The sequence below is a fragment of the Thamnophis elegans genome, chromosome 7 (genome assembly GCF_009769535.1).
Source record: "Thamnophis elegans isolate rThaEle1 chromosome 7, rThaEle1.pri, whole genome shotgun sequence".
In the NCBI taxonomy this organism is placed as follows: domain Eukaryota; kingdom Metazoa; phylum Chordata; class Lepidosauria; order Squamata; family Colubridae; genus Thamnophis; species Thamnophis elegans.
Genome location: NC_045547.1, coordinates 48,091,372 through 48,112,408, shown reverse-complemented (window position 1 = coordinate 48,112,408; position 21,037 = coordinate 48,091,372). Strand labels below are relative to the sequence as shown.

The window sequence follows — 21,037 nt, the reverse complement described above, 5'->3', positions numbered from 1 at the left end:
GTGCAGTAGCTGAAATATGCACACAAAAATGCTCTGAGGCAGATTTTACATAGTTCATAAATCTACAATTTACTGGGGGGTTTCACATGCCAGCAGCTGGAGGAGTTACAGGATTTTGTACAGCTGATCAAACATGCAGAGGCAAAGCAGGAAGTAAATTCCTGGGAGGGTTGAGTAGTTATAGGATGTATAAAACTATACATCTATCCACTGGTAGTTGGTTTCTACTTAAGAGATTTACAGCATGGTATTTAGTAGTATATCTTGAGTTATTTAGGGAGTTGTGGTATCGGTGTTTGATACCTTCAACTTGTACCTTGCAATATAGAAAGAACTCAATAATCCAATTATTAACTACATCAATATTTTACCTTTGCCACAAAATACAGCACTAAGATACAGCACAATGTTTACATTCTCACAATGGTTCTGAATTCCGGATAATGAACTTTTATTTTAGACTTAACAATTATCATTACTAATTTAACAATATCAGGTCTGTTTCAATTTGTTATAGATGTGTCTGCCCTTAAAACACTGTAGATCAACAATCTGTTCAAAACATCAAACTTGTGCTGTGGATTCAGGAATTATTTTAATCTGAATAGAAGTATATGTGCATCACAATTAGAATTAAATTACATTGTTAGAAGACTATCTTATAAACTTTGCCATCTATTTTTGCCATTTGGATTTTACAAAATATTTGGTGTATTCCATGCTTTATTAAAGCAGGAGAGAGCATTCCTAGCTGACCTATTTATTCTGTGAAATTTATAAGCAACATTTTTTTAAAAAGCAGCATTATTCTGGATGGTGAATGTAACTGGTACTGCTAGATTCAAATGACAAAAATGTTAGCAAAAAAATACTATTTATTGCTTTCCCCTGGGAAAAGGCTGAAATGATCTTTTTAACAGGCTATATACACAATTTCTATGAAACTTGCCAAATTGTACTATACATACTATAATTATACTATTATACCTGTTACCATATTTCCATATGCAAATTAATTAAATAAAAATATCACACACACACACACACACACATTTTCAACCTGTTAGCATAAGAGTATTCAAGTGTTATCTGGTTCAAGTGGTCTCCAACCTTGGCAACTTTAAGATCTGTGGACTTCAACTCCCAGAGGGTTGAAGTCCACAAGTCTTAAAGTTGCCAAGGTTGGAGACCAGTGATTCTGGTTCATTGGGTTTGTTTCCCAGTATCTAATCTGGATGGCAGAAATTTGTTAATTACATGGGAGTATAGGGAATTATATTACTTATGTTATCCAGCAGTCAAATCTGATCTCCAGTGATTTACTTTTGAATAAAAAAGCCAGTTTGGTTAGTGATTAAGATACCAGGCTAGAAACCGGAAAACCGAGTCTCACTTTAAGTTTGAAAGCCTGCTGGGTGACTTTGGTCCAGTCACTCGCTCTTTCAGCCCATCCCACCTCACCGGGTTGTAGTTGTGGGGAAATGGGGATGAAGAATATTAGCTTTGTTCGCAGTCTTGAGTTATTTATAAAAGTAATAAAGGCAGAATATTTAATGCAGACTACTGCAGATAAAATCTTTTCTCCCAGTGGATTTTATCCACAGTAAAATTTTTATCCACAGTAAAATTTCCAAAAATAACCAAGACTCTATCTGCACATAGAGCCCAGAGATAACCCTTGTTTATCTCCCAATGCTGTTTCCCCAAAGAAGTTCAAATCTAGCGGGCGTCAAATGATCTCTTATCGCAGCAACGGGAAACAAGCAGGTCTCTCTCTATACATCGATGAGGATCTAATCCTCCAAGGAGGTAGAGGGCGCCCTCCTTGCTGATCTGAGGACAGGAACTCCATGAACGTGCCTTTTTCAAGGCAGTTAACGGATTGATAGATTTTCTGCAAACCGGAAGTACATTATCATTCTAACGTTAGAAAAAAAAACATCAACGGGGTTTTCACCAGACGGTTAGTCCAGGACCAAAGACATCGTCGTCTCGCAGCTCCAACTTCACCCCTTTGCTCCACTTCCGGTCTCCCTTACCTAATTTCCGGAAGCGGGAACTCTCAAGAAACGACTGGGAATTGGACTGGCCTCAAATGCCCAAATGGACCGGTGAGCTATTTTTGACCCTAGGCAGATAATGGAGGCTTCTGTGGGCTCCTCAACAATGGACGGGTTTATTTATTATCGCATGGATTTATTCCACGCTGATTTTGCACAATGGAGGCACGGTAGCAGATTTATTGTTGTTATTAATGGGTTTTTTATTGTTTAAAGCCCATTGTAAAAAGGTTTCACCTTTTTATATTAAACTCAAAGTGGCTGGGGCTAATTTTTATTCCCAATTAATGGCATATTTTTAATGGGTCGGGTGATATATTTAGCACCAGGTTTTATAAAAAACGGGAAATTGAAGTCTTCCCCTCACCCCAAAACTATATATATGGCATAGGCACTAAAAGTGCTGGACCTCCTTCTGCATCATTGAAGCTATTCCTTAGATCAGTGGTCTCCAACCTTGGCAACTTTAAGACTTGTGGACTTCAACTCCCAGAGTTCCTCAGGTCTTAAAGTTGCCAAGTTGAGACCACCTGCCTTAGATGCTTTGCTCTTTGATAACTAGTCAGAAGGGAGGCTTTTGTCTTGTTGAAGTGCTTTCTGTGGAATTTCACTTTTGTTAGATCATGCTGTTTGCTCTTTGGCAGGGTTCTAAGAACAATTCATATTTTAATAAGAAAAATGTCATTCCACAGTGATTATATCCATTTTACTGTATTGATTAAGACCTATTCAGGGGTTATTTCATCGAATTGATGATGATTGTGCTTTTTTTCACCCTTTTCCAATTCAAAATTATAGCCCTGAAGGGAGTGTGTATGTGTGGGTGTGCGCGCGCACATGCACGCACACACGTATACATATGCATAAGTCAGAAGCTCTTGCCCCTCACTGTCTGTATAAATCTTCACATAGACATGTGATTGATCATGAAAACTTGCTTGTGTGAATAAAGAAGGGAAGATTTGCTGAGGAATACAATTAAATCTAAATTTCCCAAATATTTTTTTTCCAGTCAAAAGGAGGCAAAGCTATCCATCCTATGTCTGTGAAGACAAAATATGGAGCCAAGTTCAAAATAATTTTCATTCTTATCTTTTCAGGAATGATTTTCAGAATATGTCTTCACAAGAAATGATTCAGCCAGTTCAAAAGCAAAGTACTCAAAAAAAAGTTTCAAGTATCCTTTATTATTGTAGTTAATATATAACTTGTATCCCATAAATGATGTAATTTGGAAGATGCCCGTTATTTTTGTGTGCTGCAAAAATAGTGTCTTTCTTGAAAACGAAAAAAATACACTCGTAATAAAAATAGGTGCAACTTTCCACTTGGTTTCAATCTTAAAAAAAAATCAGTGTTTCTTCTTGTTTGGAATGTATTTTAAAATAAACTAAATGGCAAACATTTCTTGCTGATTTAATCTAATACACAAACTACCACCCACAATTTGTAATGAAAAAAACAACAGAATGCCTGTTGTTTTACTGCACTAATTATAATGTGGCTTTCTTGATTGTGGCATTGTGTAAAATGTGAACACTTGAATTTGATTTTTCTCTGCCATTAATGATTAGGTTATTCCACTTCCCAGTTAATGAAATAAGACAAGGTTTTTATTTAAAAAATAAATTTTGTGCATAGCCTCAACTGGTTTGGTTGTCAGTAACTAACCAACTAGAAAAAAAATTGCATTTGCAGGACCTGAGGGTCAGCTCACCAAAATTTGATAGAAGAACTTTCTATACAATGAGGCAAAATCTGATATACATTTTCTTAGCTTAGCTTCTTTTCTTAGTTTTGGCTGCCCTAGATGACAGTTTAAGTGGCATGTCAACAAAAGGATTAGCAATTCCCAGGACTCCAGGGCTGTTTTCTCAATCTGGTAAGATTCTTTTTATTTAATGTCTTCTTATAAATATTAAAAATTACAGATAACATACAGTAAAATTCCTTTAATAAAATAGTCCTTTATATTTCCTGTATTCTACTTGTCATCCAGAATTCTTTTTTTTTTCAAAATAAAATTAAAAGTTTTAAACACAAGAGTATCTGTTTTTCAGAAAAAAAATCAAAAACATTTTTTCCAGTTACTCCACGGACCCGAAGTACCACAAAGCAGTCAAATATATCTACCAACCTAGGCACAGAGAGGAAATCACCTTACTTTGTGACGATTCCTGGGCACCTTGGTAATTTGTCTGTGGTAAGAACATACTAAACAGAAATTGACAGACAGATGCATAAGATAGTTGAATTCCTACTTATATTTTGTGATAACCCGCTATTATCACAAAATAATAATCTCAGAAATTCATCCAACTTTTAACATGTTCATGGAGATATGCATAAAGTAGCACAGTGTGAGTCTTTCTTACAGGAATTTTCTTCCTGTAAACCGTTTTGGAAAGATTGCTAGTGTATGGTTCTAAGAGAAAAAAAAATACAAATGGGAACTGCAATAAGTTGTGCACTGTGTCCTTCCACCTCCAAAATCAATCAGTTTGTGACACCTGTTTTTTCTTTCATCCAAGTAGGACATTTACCACATTCTTTTCTCCAAACGATATGCCATGCTTTCTGGCTAAAGTGTACATTGAGCCCTGGCAACATTGGACAGTTTCTCCTTTCCAATGTGTCTTTAAGTTAATATGAAAACTTTGTTAATAAGTTAATATCAAAAACTTTGTAAGAACTTGTTGGATCTTAACTCTTCATCAATGTAAGATATAGCAGAGTAATAATATTTTGTGGTTTTTATGAATGAGTTATTTGGTGGGTAATTAAAGAAAAAACAATTACCACTGTAGTAACTATGGGTTTTATGAATTATGCTGCAGTATTTGGGATTTAGAGAGGCTGAAAATATTCAAGAAAGCCCCACCCTTCTCCATTAGGGGGTTATGACATAGAAGAATATAATTGGTTGCTATAGTTTATCCCCATGGCTATTCTGTATTAACTACAAAATCCAGGTCATCAGTACTCTTTGCTGTTGTCACCTGGTTGTCTGAATTTCTGCAGCCCAGATAGGATGGCTCTAGTTACTGCTAGTAAGTATATTACTATTAAACGAAAGCATCTGCTCACAGTCATTCATGCCTTGTGACTTCGCCCATCTGTATTCCTGCAATAAACTATACATGGGGTTGCCCTTAAAGAGCATCCAGAAGCTTTAACTGGTCTAGAACAAAGCTGCACAGCAGTAAATGGTGTCAGTTATACGTCATATGTAAGACCACTGCTTCATGCATTGGTTGCCAGTGTGTTTCTGGCTGGAATTCAAGATGCTGGTTACATCATCTTTAAAGGCCTTGATGGTTTAGAACTGGGTTACCTGAGATACCATCTTCTCCCAGTTGTTTCTAACCATCCAATTTGGTCTGGCAGGATACACATGTTCAGGGTCCTGTCAGCCAAAGAATGTCACCTAGCAGGACCAGGAGACGTGCCTTCTCTGCCAAGTACCTGTCTTATCACTGGTCCTGACTCTGTTGGCTTTCAAAAGGCCTTGAAGACTGGCTATGTGTCCAGGCCTAGGATTTTGTGTGTGAAATGCCCTGTTTCCTGGTTATATTAATACATGGTTGTGATTTTTTTCATTTGCTAATATATTATTTTTATATTCTGTTTGTATTTGGTTTAAATTTTTATTGGTCACCAGCCATAGCTCGTTTTGAAGTGGAGGCCATAAAAATTGAATAAGTAAATTAATAAAGGCATCAATTTATTTCCTTCTGTCATTTTGAAAGCTGCAAAATTATGCCAGTCTTTAAATTGATGGGAAGAGAGTTGGTATTCTCTCTTTAGTATTTTGGAGGTGTATTATCTTTCATGAATTGATTGATTTTTTTTATCATAAAACCTTGTCTTGATATATAACTCCTTTAAAAATAATGGAACATTTATCTTTGTTGAAATAAAGTTTTTGTAGCTAATAAAAGGAATTTTTAGATTACATTTTAATGCATGCATAATAAGGATGAAATTTTAACCTTATAATGGTTATTTAGGTTGTTCTGAGTATAAATAAAATATATTTTAACGCTCTGCTAAAAATCATTTCTTTGAAAGCTAATGGCTATCTCACATTTCTCAAATTTATAATTGGGATTATGGTGTACTATTATCAGTGTATCTTAAAAGTAGACTGCAGTTAGAAAACAAATCTGCCTTGATACTGATAAAATGCTTTGTGTCTTAGTTAGATGACAGTGACTGGACAGCTGCACTTACACCTCCACATTCAGTCATGTTCACAAACTTAGATTATAGTGCAGCAGAAGATGTCACAAAGAGTGCTGTCCTCTTGAATGAGGATGACCCAGGGGAAGCTGGTAAGATGAATATCTTCCTGTTTTATTTGAACAATACTTTACCAATATTGACTAATGAACCTATGAAAAAAGCAGATAAAATACATATTTTTTGAGTTGCTTAATGTACAGTGAACAGAAGAGAACTGAACAAGCTTTTCTTCATGAATTTTCTTGGGTAATAACAATAGGGCACCAATTTATTGGAAGAGAAAGGAAACCTTTGCTAGGCTTCTGGCCAGTAAAGAGTCTTTCTAACCTTCAGAATGATTGCCTTTGCTAGCGAAGTGGGAATGTTTCTGGTCAGCAAAGGTGAAATCTTGCAAAGATGATTATTTTGAAGTCTAGAAAGCCTCTTTCAGCAGTTATAGAAAAAGGTAAAATAAGTAGACCCAAGTAGGGAAAGGGCCCTACCCTCCCGGCCTGTGACAGGTTTCTGCATGCCAGTGGTCCCTAGCCAGTCGAGGCCTCCTGGCCCATGACGTTTCCACAGGATGACCTCAGGGCCTCCCCCCTCTCCTAGTGCCCCTTTGTACTTAATGACTACAACTGGGAGAGTTGGGATTAAAGCAGGGGTGGGTTCCTGCCACCATTACTACCAGTTCAGCACCTGAAAAATTTTGCGCACGAGCACTTGTGCATTTGCACTTCAAACAGTCTCCGCATGCGCACATTATAAGGAAAAAATACATTTTTTCAATGAAGATTGTTCTGCGCATGTGCAGAACAAAAAATCAAGATGGCGCTGCCAAGGATAGAACCAGTACGGTCACGTATCTGCCGGAGTTACTGCCTATTCAGCCAAACTATACCATACTGTAGGGAACCCATCTATGGATTACAGTCATTGAGCAAAGCGGTCACATGAGCATCTTCCTTAATGATTGCTTCACTTAACTAATGAGATTCCAATCTCAATTGTCATAAGTTTTTTTTTTATTGAGCATTTTTGAAAAAACAAACTTTTACAAATGTTTGGTTCCCATCCCCCCCACCCCCCAACCTTCCCCCTCCCCCCGACTTCCCAGAACCAATACAGGGTATAAATCTTTAACAAAGAGAATCTAAGGTGCAGTTAAAAAAAAAACCAAAAAAGGATAGTTAATAACGTATTTCCATTGAGCTCTAGCTCCTCCTTGCTAAACTAACTCTAGATAATTTATAATTCCTAATCTCTAATCATAAACTATCTGGAATTTCTTAGTCCCATATTTGTTTTGAGTATAGTCCAGTGATGGGCAACCTTTTTGGCGTGGTGTGTCAAAAATCGGCAAAAAATCGAGCATAACTCGCGTTGTGTGTCACTTCGACAAAAACATAATTTTGCGCAATTTATAGTTTAAACTACAAAAATGTATAATTGCAATATATAATTGTATTTAATAAACCAAAAACAAATTATTTAACATACCTGCTTAGTAACTTCTTTGTTAAGCGCTTTTGCATGCTGAGCTATGGAGTGAGCAATGCTCAAACTTGCAGAGTTTAAATTTGTAGAGCCTTTCATAAATTTAAGGATGGAGTTAGATTGGCTCTTATAAAGGTGTAGCTTCCTGGAAATGTATTCCCTCCTTTCATCCTCACTTTTTTCCAAGAGCTGGGAATGATTAGTTTCAAAATGTCTATTTATATTCCACGTTCTGCTTACTACCGTTTCAGTACATAGAACGCAAAATGATCTGCCATTTTTTTCTATAATGCCATACATCTCGCTCCATGTCTCTTGAAAGGGTCGGCCACTGCCACTACCACTCCCTTTACTTAACCTTTGTTTTTTATTTTTTGGGTGCTCCATCAGTGGGCCAGTGACAGCAGATAGAATTATAGATAGCCAATTAGGGGTTAACTAGCCTAACAAGCTAACACAACCTCCCCCTCACTTATCTCAGTTATTGTGGGCAATTACAAGTCCATGGCACCCCAATAGTTGCTGCTAATGGCGCTCACAGTTCCCGTTGGCACTCCGCTGTTCCCTGCTGTGGTGCGGTCGTAACCGACAGTCCCAGGAGTAGACTCTCTGTGCCGGCCTGACTGGAGAGAGGCGCGCACTGTTCCCGCGCTCCTCTCCTGCGGGTCCTCCCTTGCCGCGCTGATGACGTGTGTGCGCACGGCACGCACACCTTACCAGCAGCCCCTGCGCTCAGAAAGGGGCGGCGGCGATACAGTAAGTGAGTGTGGGCGGGGGAGATCACACGTCCCGCCCCCCCCTGTTCCTCCAGCACAGATTCTTTCATCCTCGGCGGCCGTGCAGGAGCCGAGGATGAATCACATGAAATCCTGTGCGTGTCACCCCAAATGGCTATGCGTGTCAGCACTGACACGCGTGTCATAGGTTCGCCATCACTGGTATAGTCAATCCATCTTTTCCACTCCAGTTTGTATCTCTCGTTTGAATGGTCCTTAAGATATGCAGATATTTTGGCTATCTCGGCTAGGTTTGTTACTTTCAATGTCCATTCTTGAATAGTAGGCAAATCTTCCTTCTTCCAGCAGTCTTGCTGCGGTTATTAAATGCAAAATCAGGTTAATCTCTACAACTGTACAATCAGTAATACCTAACAAAAATAACTGAGGGGTAAACTTTATCCTTTTTTTAAGAACATTTTGCATAATCCACCATATTTTTATCCAAAATGCTTTAACCTTTTTGCAAGTCCACCATACATGAAAATATGTAGTGTCCACACAATCACATCTCCAGCATTTAGGTTGTAAGTTCAGATACATAGAAGCCATTTTTTTAGGATCTAAATGCCATCTATAAAACATCTTATAAAAATTTTCTCTCAAGTTTTGGGCTTGTGTAAATTTTACATTTCTCACCCAAATCTTTTCCCATGTATCCAACATTATTGGTTCTTCAACATTTATCATACAGTCTTTAACTAGTTCTGTTTCCAAATCGATTTCTATTTCTATCAATTGTCATAAGTTGAGGATGATCTATATTATGACTAGGAGTCTAAATGTAAATCATAGCAAGAAATGATTGCATAAAACAAATCATACTCATAAATACATTTTTTCTGTGATTTTAGCTGCGTGGAGCATGTATCCTGACTTTCTCCATTCCCTGTTAAAGCACAGTTCAAATACTGTTTTTGAACTTATAGATGAGTATGAAGATACTTGCAGTAATCAGGTATATAGCATTCTATTATGTTATTCAATTATTTCTTGCTTAATCAAATTATTTTATTTAGAATAAGCTTGAATAGTAAGTTTGTCCTTCATCAAATGTTGTAGGACATGGAAGGACTCTTTGTAGGTAATCACAACAGCTGCTTTGCTAGTTGTCACTGGATAAAAGGTAGAACTGGTTATTTGAAATATGTGGTTTAAAATAAGAGTTAGTCACCATCATTTCAACTTTATTATCTACAGTACGTTCTTCCCCTTTGCCTCTACTTTTTCTATTAGATGTTTTATTGTAAACTTATTTTGAAAGGTAGCTTGCTTGCTCGCTCTTTTTTCTTAGGGGTTTATGTTGCAAAACAAAAATGGGGAAATATCCAGTTCTTGGGACTTTCAGTTACACTTTTTACAATCCAAGAGTTTGCCATAGATTAGAATAGCATAGTCAGTCCCTTTGGCCAATACACTCCTACAGAATCAAAACCCAATTATAGTCCGAGCTTGTTTGTACTATTCTGTGTAAGCAAGGAACTTTCTTCTAAAATCTATCCTGCAAGCCTGAAAACTGTTCTTTCCATTCTACCATCTAAGAATATACTCACTGAAGATGTAAAACATAGTAAACAATAAATTGTTATTTTATACTACACAATGAATTAAATTATAATGAATAAAACAAAACAAAATAAAGTGGCTCTTCATTGTTTTTCAAACATCAGCTAAACATTCTTCAAAAAATCGTGTATCGAGCAACTCCTGGACAACAGAAATTTTCCAAAACTGCTAGTATTTTGTGGCTTTTAAAGCAAGAAATGGTAACATGGAGACTCTTGTCATCAATTTACAGGTAACTCTATAAAAGCCACTCAACTCTTTCCTCAACATATTACCTTCTTGTGTTACAGTCCATATTTGAATAAAAAATAAATGTTTCTTATACAAAGTAAACAAAAAATTTATAAGAAACTTTTCTTCACTCTCAGAAAGAATGTTGTTCAAGAAATTATGTTATTCATACATTTGCAGTGCAATCCTATCTGTAGTCCTATTGCATTTATTACTTAGGAAGTTCCAGTATGTTTTCAGTCTAAAGTGTATTTATTTATCTTGTGATTGAGTAATAGATAATTCAATGCAGAATGTAGCAGAGGAATAAGATTTTGTATCACATAACTGTATTTTTCAGAATATAAGACACACCTTTTTCCCTCAAAAAAGAGGCTGAAAATCTGGGTGCGTCTTATACACTGAATACAGCATTTTTTGCCTCCCGAAATCCCACCTCCTTTACCAAAATGGCCGTGCATAGCCTTTAGGAGGCTTTCAGAGTGCTCCTGGGGGCTGGGGAGGGCAGAAATGAGCAAAAAACGGCCCATCCCCCCCAGGAGCATTCTATAAGCCTCCTAAAAGCTATGCGTGCCTTTTTTTTGATGAAAAACAGGCCGATTTTGCTCTTGCGGGGGGGTACTCCCCAGGAACACTCTACAAGCTTCCTAAAGGCTATTCATATCCTTTTTTAAAAAGCGAGGAGCATTTTTACGAAAAACAGGCTGGTTTTGGGAGGTCTGCAGAGTGCAAAAACTTTTTTTTAATTTGCCTCTTCAAAATATTGGTGTGTCTTATACTCAGAAAAATATGGTAATTTGAAAAACATGAAAGAAAATATTAAATAAACTTCTTGGAGGTTTAACAATACTGTTTTAAGCCCTCTGTGGAATACATAGCACAACTACTAGTAAGGCATCAAAAGCAAGACCATGTGGAAAAATGGAAGATACATGTAATTTCTGCAACACTCTGTACGAGTCAGAAATAGAATTGCAAAGTTATCATAAAAACTGCACCTAGATTTCATAACTGTTAATGTTTTAATTTGTAGTAAGAGGTGTGTGTTTAATGAAACCAAAAAAGGACTAAGACTACATGATTAAAACTAGATAAAACAAATAAATAAAAAGTCAAGAGCACATAAAAGAGCTGTCACTCTGTTACCATCGTCTCTAAAATCCCTATATACTGTATATTAGTAAATATGTTTTCATGTTTGTCCATCATATATGATTATTTGCTTTGTCTTTTGAACCTAGAGACAGAATACAGTCTGCTATGGAAGATGAAACTATGTTTGATCTTGCAGTAAGTTTTGTCAAACTCATTTTGTTTTGCAAAACAAATCTAAAGTATATTATTGTTTAGCCAAATATCGCTCTCTTTAAAATATCTAATACAACTAGGAAAAACTATGGAAGTAAATAATTAAAACAGCTATACATTTTTTTAGATGTTGCCTTAAAAAGCCAAAAAGTGCAAATGGTAGCTTTCAGCACTACTGTGTACTTCTGTTTCTGAAACAGAACTTTCACTTGGCTCTTGCACTTCATGATTTAATCTCCACAAGGAGATTTGGAAGATGCTATAAGAATAGTAGAGTTGTTGTAGAGAGCCATTGTTCTAATAGATGTATTCTACTGAATGAACATGGAAGATATTAAAATATTATATGAATAGTGTTTCAGTCATTTGAAAATGGACTTATTTTTCCATAGCTTATAAATGCCAGTGAAAAGACTATTGTGAACAATCTATTCCAGAGAGACTCATTGGTGCGACAAAGCCAGGTATGACAAAAAACAGAAATTCTCTCAGTGCTGTTTCCTGGGACTGGTAGATAGCAACAAAATCACTGTACAATTCTGCCCTTAATACTTATAATTTATTCAGAGAAATGCCATGTTTTTATACAGTCAGTATCATCAAAGCAGCTGCATTTCCTATCACCCCATGACCATTGACAAACCCAGGCACATTGGTGGCAAACCCAAACATAAATATAGATTGAAATGGATGGATGAATGTGAGGAAGTAATCTGAGATAGGCTGCTGTCCTTTCATATTTCAGGAAAAAAACTAATGAAATTTACTTTAGAGTTAGAATTGGCTTTTTTTTTTAAACTATCCAATAGTGGGAATATAGTGGGAGATAAATTACTCATCCTATTTTTGTAATTCTTTTTAACTTTTCAGTTGGTGGTAGACTGGTTAGAGAGCATTGCAAAGGATGAAATTGGAGACTTTTCTGAGAATATTGAATTTTATGCAAAGTCTGTATACTGGTAAGTTATTGATCTACTATTGAGCATTCACGAGCATTTATAATCATATATTACAAGCATTTAAAACCCATATACTCTGTGCCAAATGTCGTGATAACCTCTAGTTTCCATGATATATTGGATATTAATTTATAACATATTAAAACACTATATATCAAACTGTTCTGACCACCCTCATTCCACACCAAAGCACACTCCGAGCCGAAGATACTTTACTCAATTTATTCACAGACAGACAGGTCCTTGGCAGCAAACCGGCACAGACAAGCTTGGGCAGCAATCCAGCACAGATAAGCCGTGGCAGCAATCCAGCCTGCCAAGCTCACAATAATGTTCTCCAACATTAGTTCCTGCGTTGACTTCTGCAAAAAGTGTGTGTGCACAAGCAATCCTTTTATAGTCTGGAGAGGAGCCGAATGCCCACCAGCTGAGTGCAATTACCTCCTGTAACTGTGCAACTGTTCCTGACGCCTATTAGCTCTTCGGTGCCGGGCATCCAGGAACAACTCACTGCTGATGTCAGGATCACACTCCCTTGTCTCCTCCCCACTGGTCCAAGGCTCAGGCGCCTCCTGGTGGCCAACCAGCCTCTCTGCACCCTGCTCGGAGTCGGAACCCTGTCCAGGGTCCTCCACATCCTCCAGAGCCGACTCATAGGGCCCCTCGCTATTGGAGTCTGATGGCAGCTCCAACGGCTCCTGCTGGGCCATAACACAAACTGATAAAGGTTCATGAAATATTAAAATGTGTTATATCTCACACTATTGAGATACATCAAAATTCCCTTGTTTGGGTTTACCTTTTGCTACAGAAAAAGCAGCTACAAGGAGCTTGCTTTTACTTTTAGTTCAAAGCCGCCTGGAACCCAAGAGAAAGTGCCCCATTCTTATCTTTGGGAGGATGCTGTTTCACAAGGTGAGGGTTGCAGCAGTGTAGGAATGTTTCTTAAGTTCCACAAAACTGTAACATTTAATGAAGGGGATCTGGAGTACACTCACTCTGCTGGAAGATACTGGAAAGGCAGAAACAATTGGAGACAAGTAGTCTTCCATCTATCCATACCGTATGAACTATATGTTATATGAGGATATAGATCTAAGAGGATCCTATAAGTTGATTTTATTTGCCAATATAAGAGGAAGTATACCGAGCATAGAAGTGTACTGAATACAGAACAATAAGCTTAATGAGTCGTACCCTGAAAATATTCCTGAGAATAATTCACACAAGAATATAAAGCAAAATTGAGGAGCGTCTTAAGTATCACACAATTTGGTTTCAGAAACAATCTTGGTACACGAGATGCCCTATTCAGCATTCAAGTTCTTGTACAGTGTTGTAGAGATGTTAATCACAGTGTTTACATGTGCTTCATTGATTTTGAAAAAGTATTTCATGAAATAAGACACAGCAAAGTATTATAAATCCTGAAACAAGTGAGGCTACATGACAAAGACATCCAAATCATAATGAATCTATATTGGCATCAGGTAGCAAATGTGAGACTAGGCTGAAAATACGAAGAGGGATCAGACATGGCTGTATCCTGCTTCCACTTTTGTTTAATATCTACTCTGAGTCAATTTTCAATGAAGCACTGGAAAACATCGATGCTGGCCTAAAAGTAAACGGTGTTCAGATCAACAATTTAAGATATGCTGATGATACAGTTCTGCTTGCCAGTGAGTATGAGGACCTTTGGCTCCACATTAGCAGAGTCACAGAAATATCTGAAAAATATGGCTTGAAGCTTAACACCTCAAAAACCAAGATCATGGTCGTCAGCAAACAACCCAATAATTTATCACCGATAAATTCGGAAGAAATACCACTAGAAAAAGTTGAAAGGATCACGTACCTCAGTTCTAATTTACATAAAAGCTGGTTGAGTGAGAAATTAGTATGTATATGAAAAGAGAGTGAGTGTGTCTCTGGAGCAACTTAGGCTACTTTATAAAGAATATTTTGTCATTCTAAACAAAAGGAGCTACATATCGATAGAGGAAAATATTTGTAGCTCAGAGTTGAAATGAAAGGTCCTTGATACTCTCTGAAAAGGCTGTTTTCTTGCAGACATTTCATCACCCAAACTCAGTAACATCATCAGTGCTAGTAGGGAGTGGGGTTTGTTCTCAGTTTATATTCTAGTGGCTTACCCTGTCAGTATTGGTAGTGGTGGACTTGGTAGTTCTTTGGTTGGACTGTTTACTGTTAGCTTGATGGCAGTTCCTTGATTGGGGTATTGTTTGCATCTTAATTGTTGGTATGATGTTAATTTTGGTGTCAATCTGTGCTCATGTTGATTGCTGGTGAGGTGTTTTGATCATTTTATTTCCTTCAGAGGTGGTATTCAGCAAGTTCTGACCAATTCTGGAGAACCTGTAGCGGAAATTTTGAGTAGTTCGGAGAACCAGTAAATACCACCTCTGACTGGCCCCGCACCAATCTATTCTCTTCCTGCCGAGTCGCAGCTGATTGGGAGGGAATGGGGTTTTTGCAGTAACCTTCACCTGGAGTGGGGAGGGAATGGATTGCCACTGCCATGCCCACCAAGCCATGCCCCGCCCACAGAACCAGTAGTAAAAAAAATTGAATCCCACCACTGGTTTCCTTGTTTTGTTTATGGAGCTGTACTGTATATCTCCAATATAAATCTCTGCGTGGGAACAATATCTGGAGAAAGTTATCACAATTGCCATTTAAAATATATGTACATGGAAACTTGCATAAATTATTAAAATAGATTGTGGAAAATAAATACATAAAGTCTAAGGATAGGTGATAGTTGATGTAATAAAACCATATGGACATTCATTTGGATGTTTGGATATGAACTATTGAAATATATCACTACATAACTATAACATTAGAATATTTAATTCAGTAAGTGCTACTGATTTTTTTTTTGTTTTTTTTAGGGAGAATACATTACACATTTTGAAACAATGGCAGTTAAACACATTCACTGGGAGTTTACGTCCATTAGTGACTGAAGTAGTAAGTATAACATACCAATTCCTGGCCTTAAACATCTAAATTAAATATGAACAAACATTCTTACATAAAAATCAATTTGTTAAAGTACCATTACAATAGACAATATTTTATTTTCAGTTTTAATACACATTCAAATAGATTACATTAGGAATAATTAAATGTATTAGTAGTATTCAGATATAATAAGGGAATGAAAATTAGAGTGTAGGCTGGAATGGAAGGTGGACAGAAAGTTAATTTAAAAGAATAAGACTTAAGTTAGAAAAAAATGGTTAATTGGAGCAACTAATAATAAGGAAACAATAGGATCTGAAGGTATATATATGAAATCAGTTACCTTTAAATGATTTTTTTGTGAATTTTATGCACTATTAACAAATATCTTTAGTGGTATTTAAATATTAATTGAATAATTAGTCACAATTTGTTTTTGAGGAGAGTCCTTAGAAATATGCCAGGCTTTTTTTTGAATGCCTTAAAAGTTTAAAAGAAAGAGGCTAAGCATTATCTCTAAAGGAAAAAACATTTTTAGGATAGAGACTATTTAAAAGAAAGTAGTGATACAACTGAATTTTTCATACATGTATTGGTAATTTTAGAGAATAGAGAAGCAGGCACTGTAATAGATAAGTAAATTGAGGAAAAGGTTTTTAAATACCTTGTGTGATTTCTTAAAGAGTAGAATTGTACAGTAATCCAGAGGATAGTACTGTATAGAATTGCCTACTGTTACTTTACCTTAAATTGATTTCTTTATTTAGGACCCAGATGCTCCAGTAAGGCAGAAAATGCCACTTGATGATTTAGATCGTGAAGATGATGCACGATTGCTCAAGTTCCTTTTTACTCTCATTAGAGCAGGAATGACAGATGAGGTAAGCCAGTGGAAGCTAGTTGGGTTAAATGGTTAAAGACCAGGCTGGAAATCAGGAGACTGTAAGTTCTAGTCCTCCCTTAGGCATGAAAGATGGCTGGATAGCTTTGCTCTAATCACTTTTTCTCAGCCCAATCCATGTCATAGGGGTGTTATTGTGGGGGAAATGGGAGGAGGGGGTATTAGGTATGTTCGCTTTCAGTTGTTTATAAAAATAAAGGTGGAATAAAAAATTTAAAAACTCGTACAGAAATATAAAATTGGCTCAAATACAAGGTTATGCAAATAGCTATAGAATCATAGTTACCCTGCTGAACCAGCATTGTTTCTTCTGTGGAATTGTGAATTTGTGTCATAAAGAGTATCCGTGAAGTAATAAAAGTATTCTGTTGCTTATCAATATTATTAACTAATTTGTAAGCCACCCAGAGTCACCTTGTAAGGAAATGGATGGCATAGAAATTTAATTAATAAATATATAAAAAATAATAACATTAAATTCCTTAAGCAGCTAGGAAACGTTTAATTGGCAAAATCATATATTTTGGTCATTAATTATATAAGCTTGGAATAAACTGTCGCATTTAAAACTATGCTTGATGCATTGAACGGAACTTTGAATAATAAGACTTGTATCTTTGATTGAATAGATGTTAACCGTTAAAATTTTAGAGTAAATGTTCAGACCAAAGTTTTTAAAAGATGAAGCTGTACTGTTCTATTTTGATACAGATCAACCAGATTTTTAGCAAAAATTATCTCTCTCAGATTCTTTTATTTATTTATTTTATTTATTGGAATTTGTCAAACAAAAATAAAAACAAGAATAAATGAATAAAAATACAATGACAGGGACAATAGGCATATTAGTGCACTTATGTATGCCCCCTCTACTGACCACTTAAATATGAAGTAAGATCCACGGAAGTCAATTTGTGACTGAAATTGTAAAAATTTGTAGCTGAGACAATGGAATCAGTTAGAGCATTCCAGATTTTGACAACTCTATTACAGAAATCATATTTTTTTACAGTTAAGTTTAGAACAATTTACATTGAGTTTAAAGTGGTTGTTCGTATACGTATTATTGTGATTAAAGCAGAAAGTGTCATTTACAGGTAAAACATTACCATGTTTCCCCGAAAATACAACCTGTCCTGAAACTAAAGCCTTGCCACATTTTTCACGTGGGCAAAAATATAAGCCCACCCCTGAAAATAAACCCCCTCGACAACCCCAGCCTCTGGCCAGGCAGAGCACCACTCACTGACATAGCGGTATCCTGAAGGCACCAAGCTGCAGGAGCCAGAGGGGAAAAAGGCGCTCGCATTGCTTGCCGCTTGAGATACTGCTAGGTTGGGGAGTGGCATTCTGCCTGGCCGGAGGGGGGAGTTGCCCAGCTCTCCCTGCAGCAGCTCCGAGCATAACATCTTCTCTGGTTCCAAACTCCCAAATTCGGCTGCCAAGTCTTCCAGTAGCGGCGCACTAGGAATGCGCTCTATGGTTGTGGGCTGGCTGCTGGAAGACTCTGTAAGAGAGTCTTCCGGACAGAGAGTCTTCCAGCAGCCAGCCCACAACCATAGAGCGCACTCCTAGAGGGTCATCTGCTAGATCAATTGTCACCTAGCTTATACGACATTCTGATTACGTTTACCAATATGTAAAACAGCATTTATTAATCAAAATTTGAAGTTGCCAAATAGATGACATTCAGATACATAGTCGAAATCACTTTGCAAAACAACAGAATTATCTGTAGCATTGAATATTTTTACGTCATCGGCAGGCCCAAAGACTCTGCAAAAGGTGTGGCCAGGCCTGGAGAGCTGCAACACTTGAAGGATGGAAACTGTACCATGATCCTAACATGAGTGGAGGTATTGAAATGAACAATGACATAAGCATATATAGAACAAAGAATGACAAGGTTCACTGTTTTGTTTCTTTATTTTAACATGTTTGTCCTTAGCTGTTTTCTACAACTGTGTACTTTGAAAGGAAAAAGTATTTATTTCAGTTCATTCAAGGTTACATATTCATAAAATATAGTTAACAAATATAAAGTTAAGTCCCTAATTATAATAGAAATAAGAGTCAATCTAGCCTTATCTCCAAATTTGATATAAAGGGTCCAGATTTCTTCTTTGCAATGTTTCTTAAAGATTTATCACAATTTCCAGGAACTGCCTGCTTCAAATTTAATATCTCAGTAACAGGATCCATAATTAGTTGTATACCTTCTAGTTCCCTCCTTTCCTTTTACATTTAATTTAAAGTACACTAACCCAGTTTGGTGTAACCTCAGTTTGTTACTGCACCTAAAATGAAAGTCTGTGATTTTAAAGAATAAACATTAAGAGGTGGGCTTTTACTGTGGTTTAAAATACTCATTTAACCAAGAATGTGGATGTAACCATAGACCATGATTTAATCGTACTACAAGATTACCTATTAAACTAGTAGTAGAGAGATTTCAGTGCAAAAACTGAGATGATTTGACTAGAGAACTATTAAAGCTGTATTGTCCCAGAGTTTTCTTATATGAAATGACATGAATTTTTTTGTGGTGGAGACAACTTGCTTTTTCAGAATGCGCACTTTCTTATCCCTGCTTCATGCTACACCACTTCATAAAATTACTTCTTACAAATAGGACAAGAGCTAGAGCCAGTAGAAGGAAACCCATACAGATGCATTTGGAAAATCAGTTGCTGGCGACTTGCAGAAAAGGTAAGAAACTTACAAATCTACTATTCACTTCTACTGTAATATTGCCAGTAGCAGCATAAGCATATTATCAGGATGTATTTTATAATTATGTGAACGTAAGAGCATTTTAGCATGCCTTCTGCAGTACTTGGAACATTCCAATCCCAGGATTTAAACATTCTATTAAATACTGTATTTTTCGGAGTATAAGATGCACTGGAGTATAAGGCGTAACAAGATTTTGAAGAGGTAAAATTAAAAAAAAGGTTTTTGCACTCTGCAGACCTCCCAAACCCTCTGCGCGCCTAATTTTTGGTGAAAAAACAGGGCATGCAGAGAGTTTGAGAGACCTGCAAAGTGCTGCTGGGGGGGTGGGGGAATGGTCAATTTTTCGCTTATTTTTGCCCTCCCCAGCCTCCAGGAGCACTTTGCAGGCCTCCCAAACTCTGCACATCCATTTTTGTGAAGGGGCGGGGTTTCGGGAGGTCAAAAATGCTGTATTCATTGTATAAGATGCACCCAGATTTTATCCTCTTTTTTTGGAGGGGGAGATGCATCTTATACTCTGAAAAATACAGTAAATGTTATATGCTCTCCTCCTGTAGAATATCTTCTGCCAATCATTTTTCTCCAGTTGTATACAGCTCCCGGAACTCTGAAAAAAATACTGCAAAATTAAATATAATCTTAATAAGGAATTGTATGGTTTATTATGCATGCTGGTTTCCTAGGATGGAGAGTAGCAGGTGATGGCAGAGTACATAGGAGTATGTAACCTCTCTTGGAGATTGGTAGTTCTTTCCATTTTGGGGAAATGTGATGACTAGATGAAACTTTAATGCATTGCAATATTTCACTAATTAGCATCAGTCTGAGCATCAGCTCCAGAGGTGGTATTCAGAAGATTCTGACCAGTTCTGGAGAATTGGTAGTGGAAATTTTGAGTAGTTCGGAGAACTGGTAAATACCACCTCAGATTGGCCCTGCCCCCATCTATTCTCTGCGTTCTGAATCCCAGCTGATCTGGAGAGAATGGGGATTTTGCAGTAACCTTCCCCTGGAGTGGAGTGGGAATGGAGATTTTACAGTATCCTTCCCCTGTCACACCCACCTAGCCACGCCCATTAAGTCATGCCATTCCCACTAAGCCACGTCCACAGAACCGATAGTAAAACATTTTGAATCCCACCAGTGATCAGCTCCTTTCTCTTCAATATCAATACAATGTTAATTCACTACATTAGCATTGGCACAGTAATTGTTTAATCATCTAAGACAAGTGGATGGAATAGAATTTAGGCATATTGCCTTGAATTTCAGTCTTTACTTGGTCTTGCTTCATTTTTTTCATGCAAGCCTCAATCTTAGGGGTTTCATATTTTGGCAGGACAAAGGCATCCTCTTATGCTGTCTTACCTGCAGAAACAGCTTATGGTATTTTATTGTTTTGATTGCTTCAGATGTGTCAGGGCCCACTCCACTCCATAATTAGGAAAGAAGACTAAGAGACTCCATGGGTTGGAAATCCAAAGTACTTTTACTAATTATAAATGGTAAGCGAGCAGTAGTGAAGCAAGATCTGAATAATATGGCGCGAAAGCAATTGATATATAGGGAAACCCGTTCCCCCCCCTAGGATCAAAGCTCCAGTCCAATCATAAGTCCTTCAAATGTCAGGTGTGAGATAACTTCAAACAGACAGGCCGAAGATGGAATGTGTAGGCCGTTGATGCAGGCGGGAAACACGTACGCATGCGTACTCCCAACGACTGGTACATCCTAGAACCTTCCTCCAGCACGTCAATTAAATCCCTCCCACATACACGCCCCCCCCCT

At 37.1% G+C, this 21,037-nt stretch overlaps 1 protein-coding gene across 3 annotated transcripts in view; it reads left to right on the top strand.

Moving 5' to 3' along the window:
• The first annotated feature begins 1,901 nt into the window (after window positions 1–1,901).
• NUP107 (nucleoporin 107) overlaps window positions 1,902–21,037 on the top strand; it is a 36,501-nt gene continuing 17,365 nt past the window's right edge. The window contains exons 1-14 of one of the 3 annotated variants that reach the window (XM_032221420.1): window positions 1,902–2,111; window positions 3,161–3,237; window positions 3,871–3,942; window positions 4,121–4,263; window positions 6,262–6,394; window positions 9,412–9,515; window positions 10,228–10,355; window positions 11,596–11,644; window positions 12,055–12,126; window positions 12,533–12,621; window positions 15,540–15,618; window positions 16,380–16,493; window positions 18,279–18,369; window positions 19,146–19,222. In XM_032221420.1, the coding sequence (XP_032077311.1) occupies window positions 2,104–2,111; window positions 3,161–3,237; window positions 3,871–3,942; window positions 4,121–4,263; window positions 6,262–6,394; window positions 9,412–9,515; window positions 10,228–10,355; window positions 11,596–11,644; window positions 12,055–12,126; window positions 12,533–12,621; window positions 15,540–15,618; window positions 16,380–16,493; window positions 18,279–18,369; window positions 19,146–19,222 (1,236 nt within the window). In that variant the 5' untranslated portion in view covers window positions 1,902–2,103. Of the gene's footprint in view, window positions 2,112–3,160; window positions 3,238–3,855; window positions 3,943–4,120; window positions 4,264–6,261; window positions 6,395–9,411; window positions 9,516–10,227; window positions 10,356–11,595; window positions 11,645–12,054; window positions 12,127–12,532; window positions 12,622–15,539; window positions 15,619–16,379; window positions 16,494–18,278; window positions 18,370–19,145; window positions 19,223–21,037 lie in introns of all 3 variants that reach the window. The other 2 variants (XM_032221421.1, XM_032221419.1) reach the window with 2 other exon arrangements.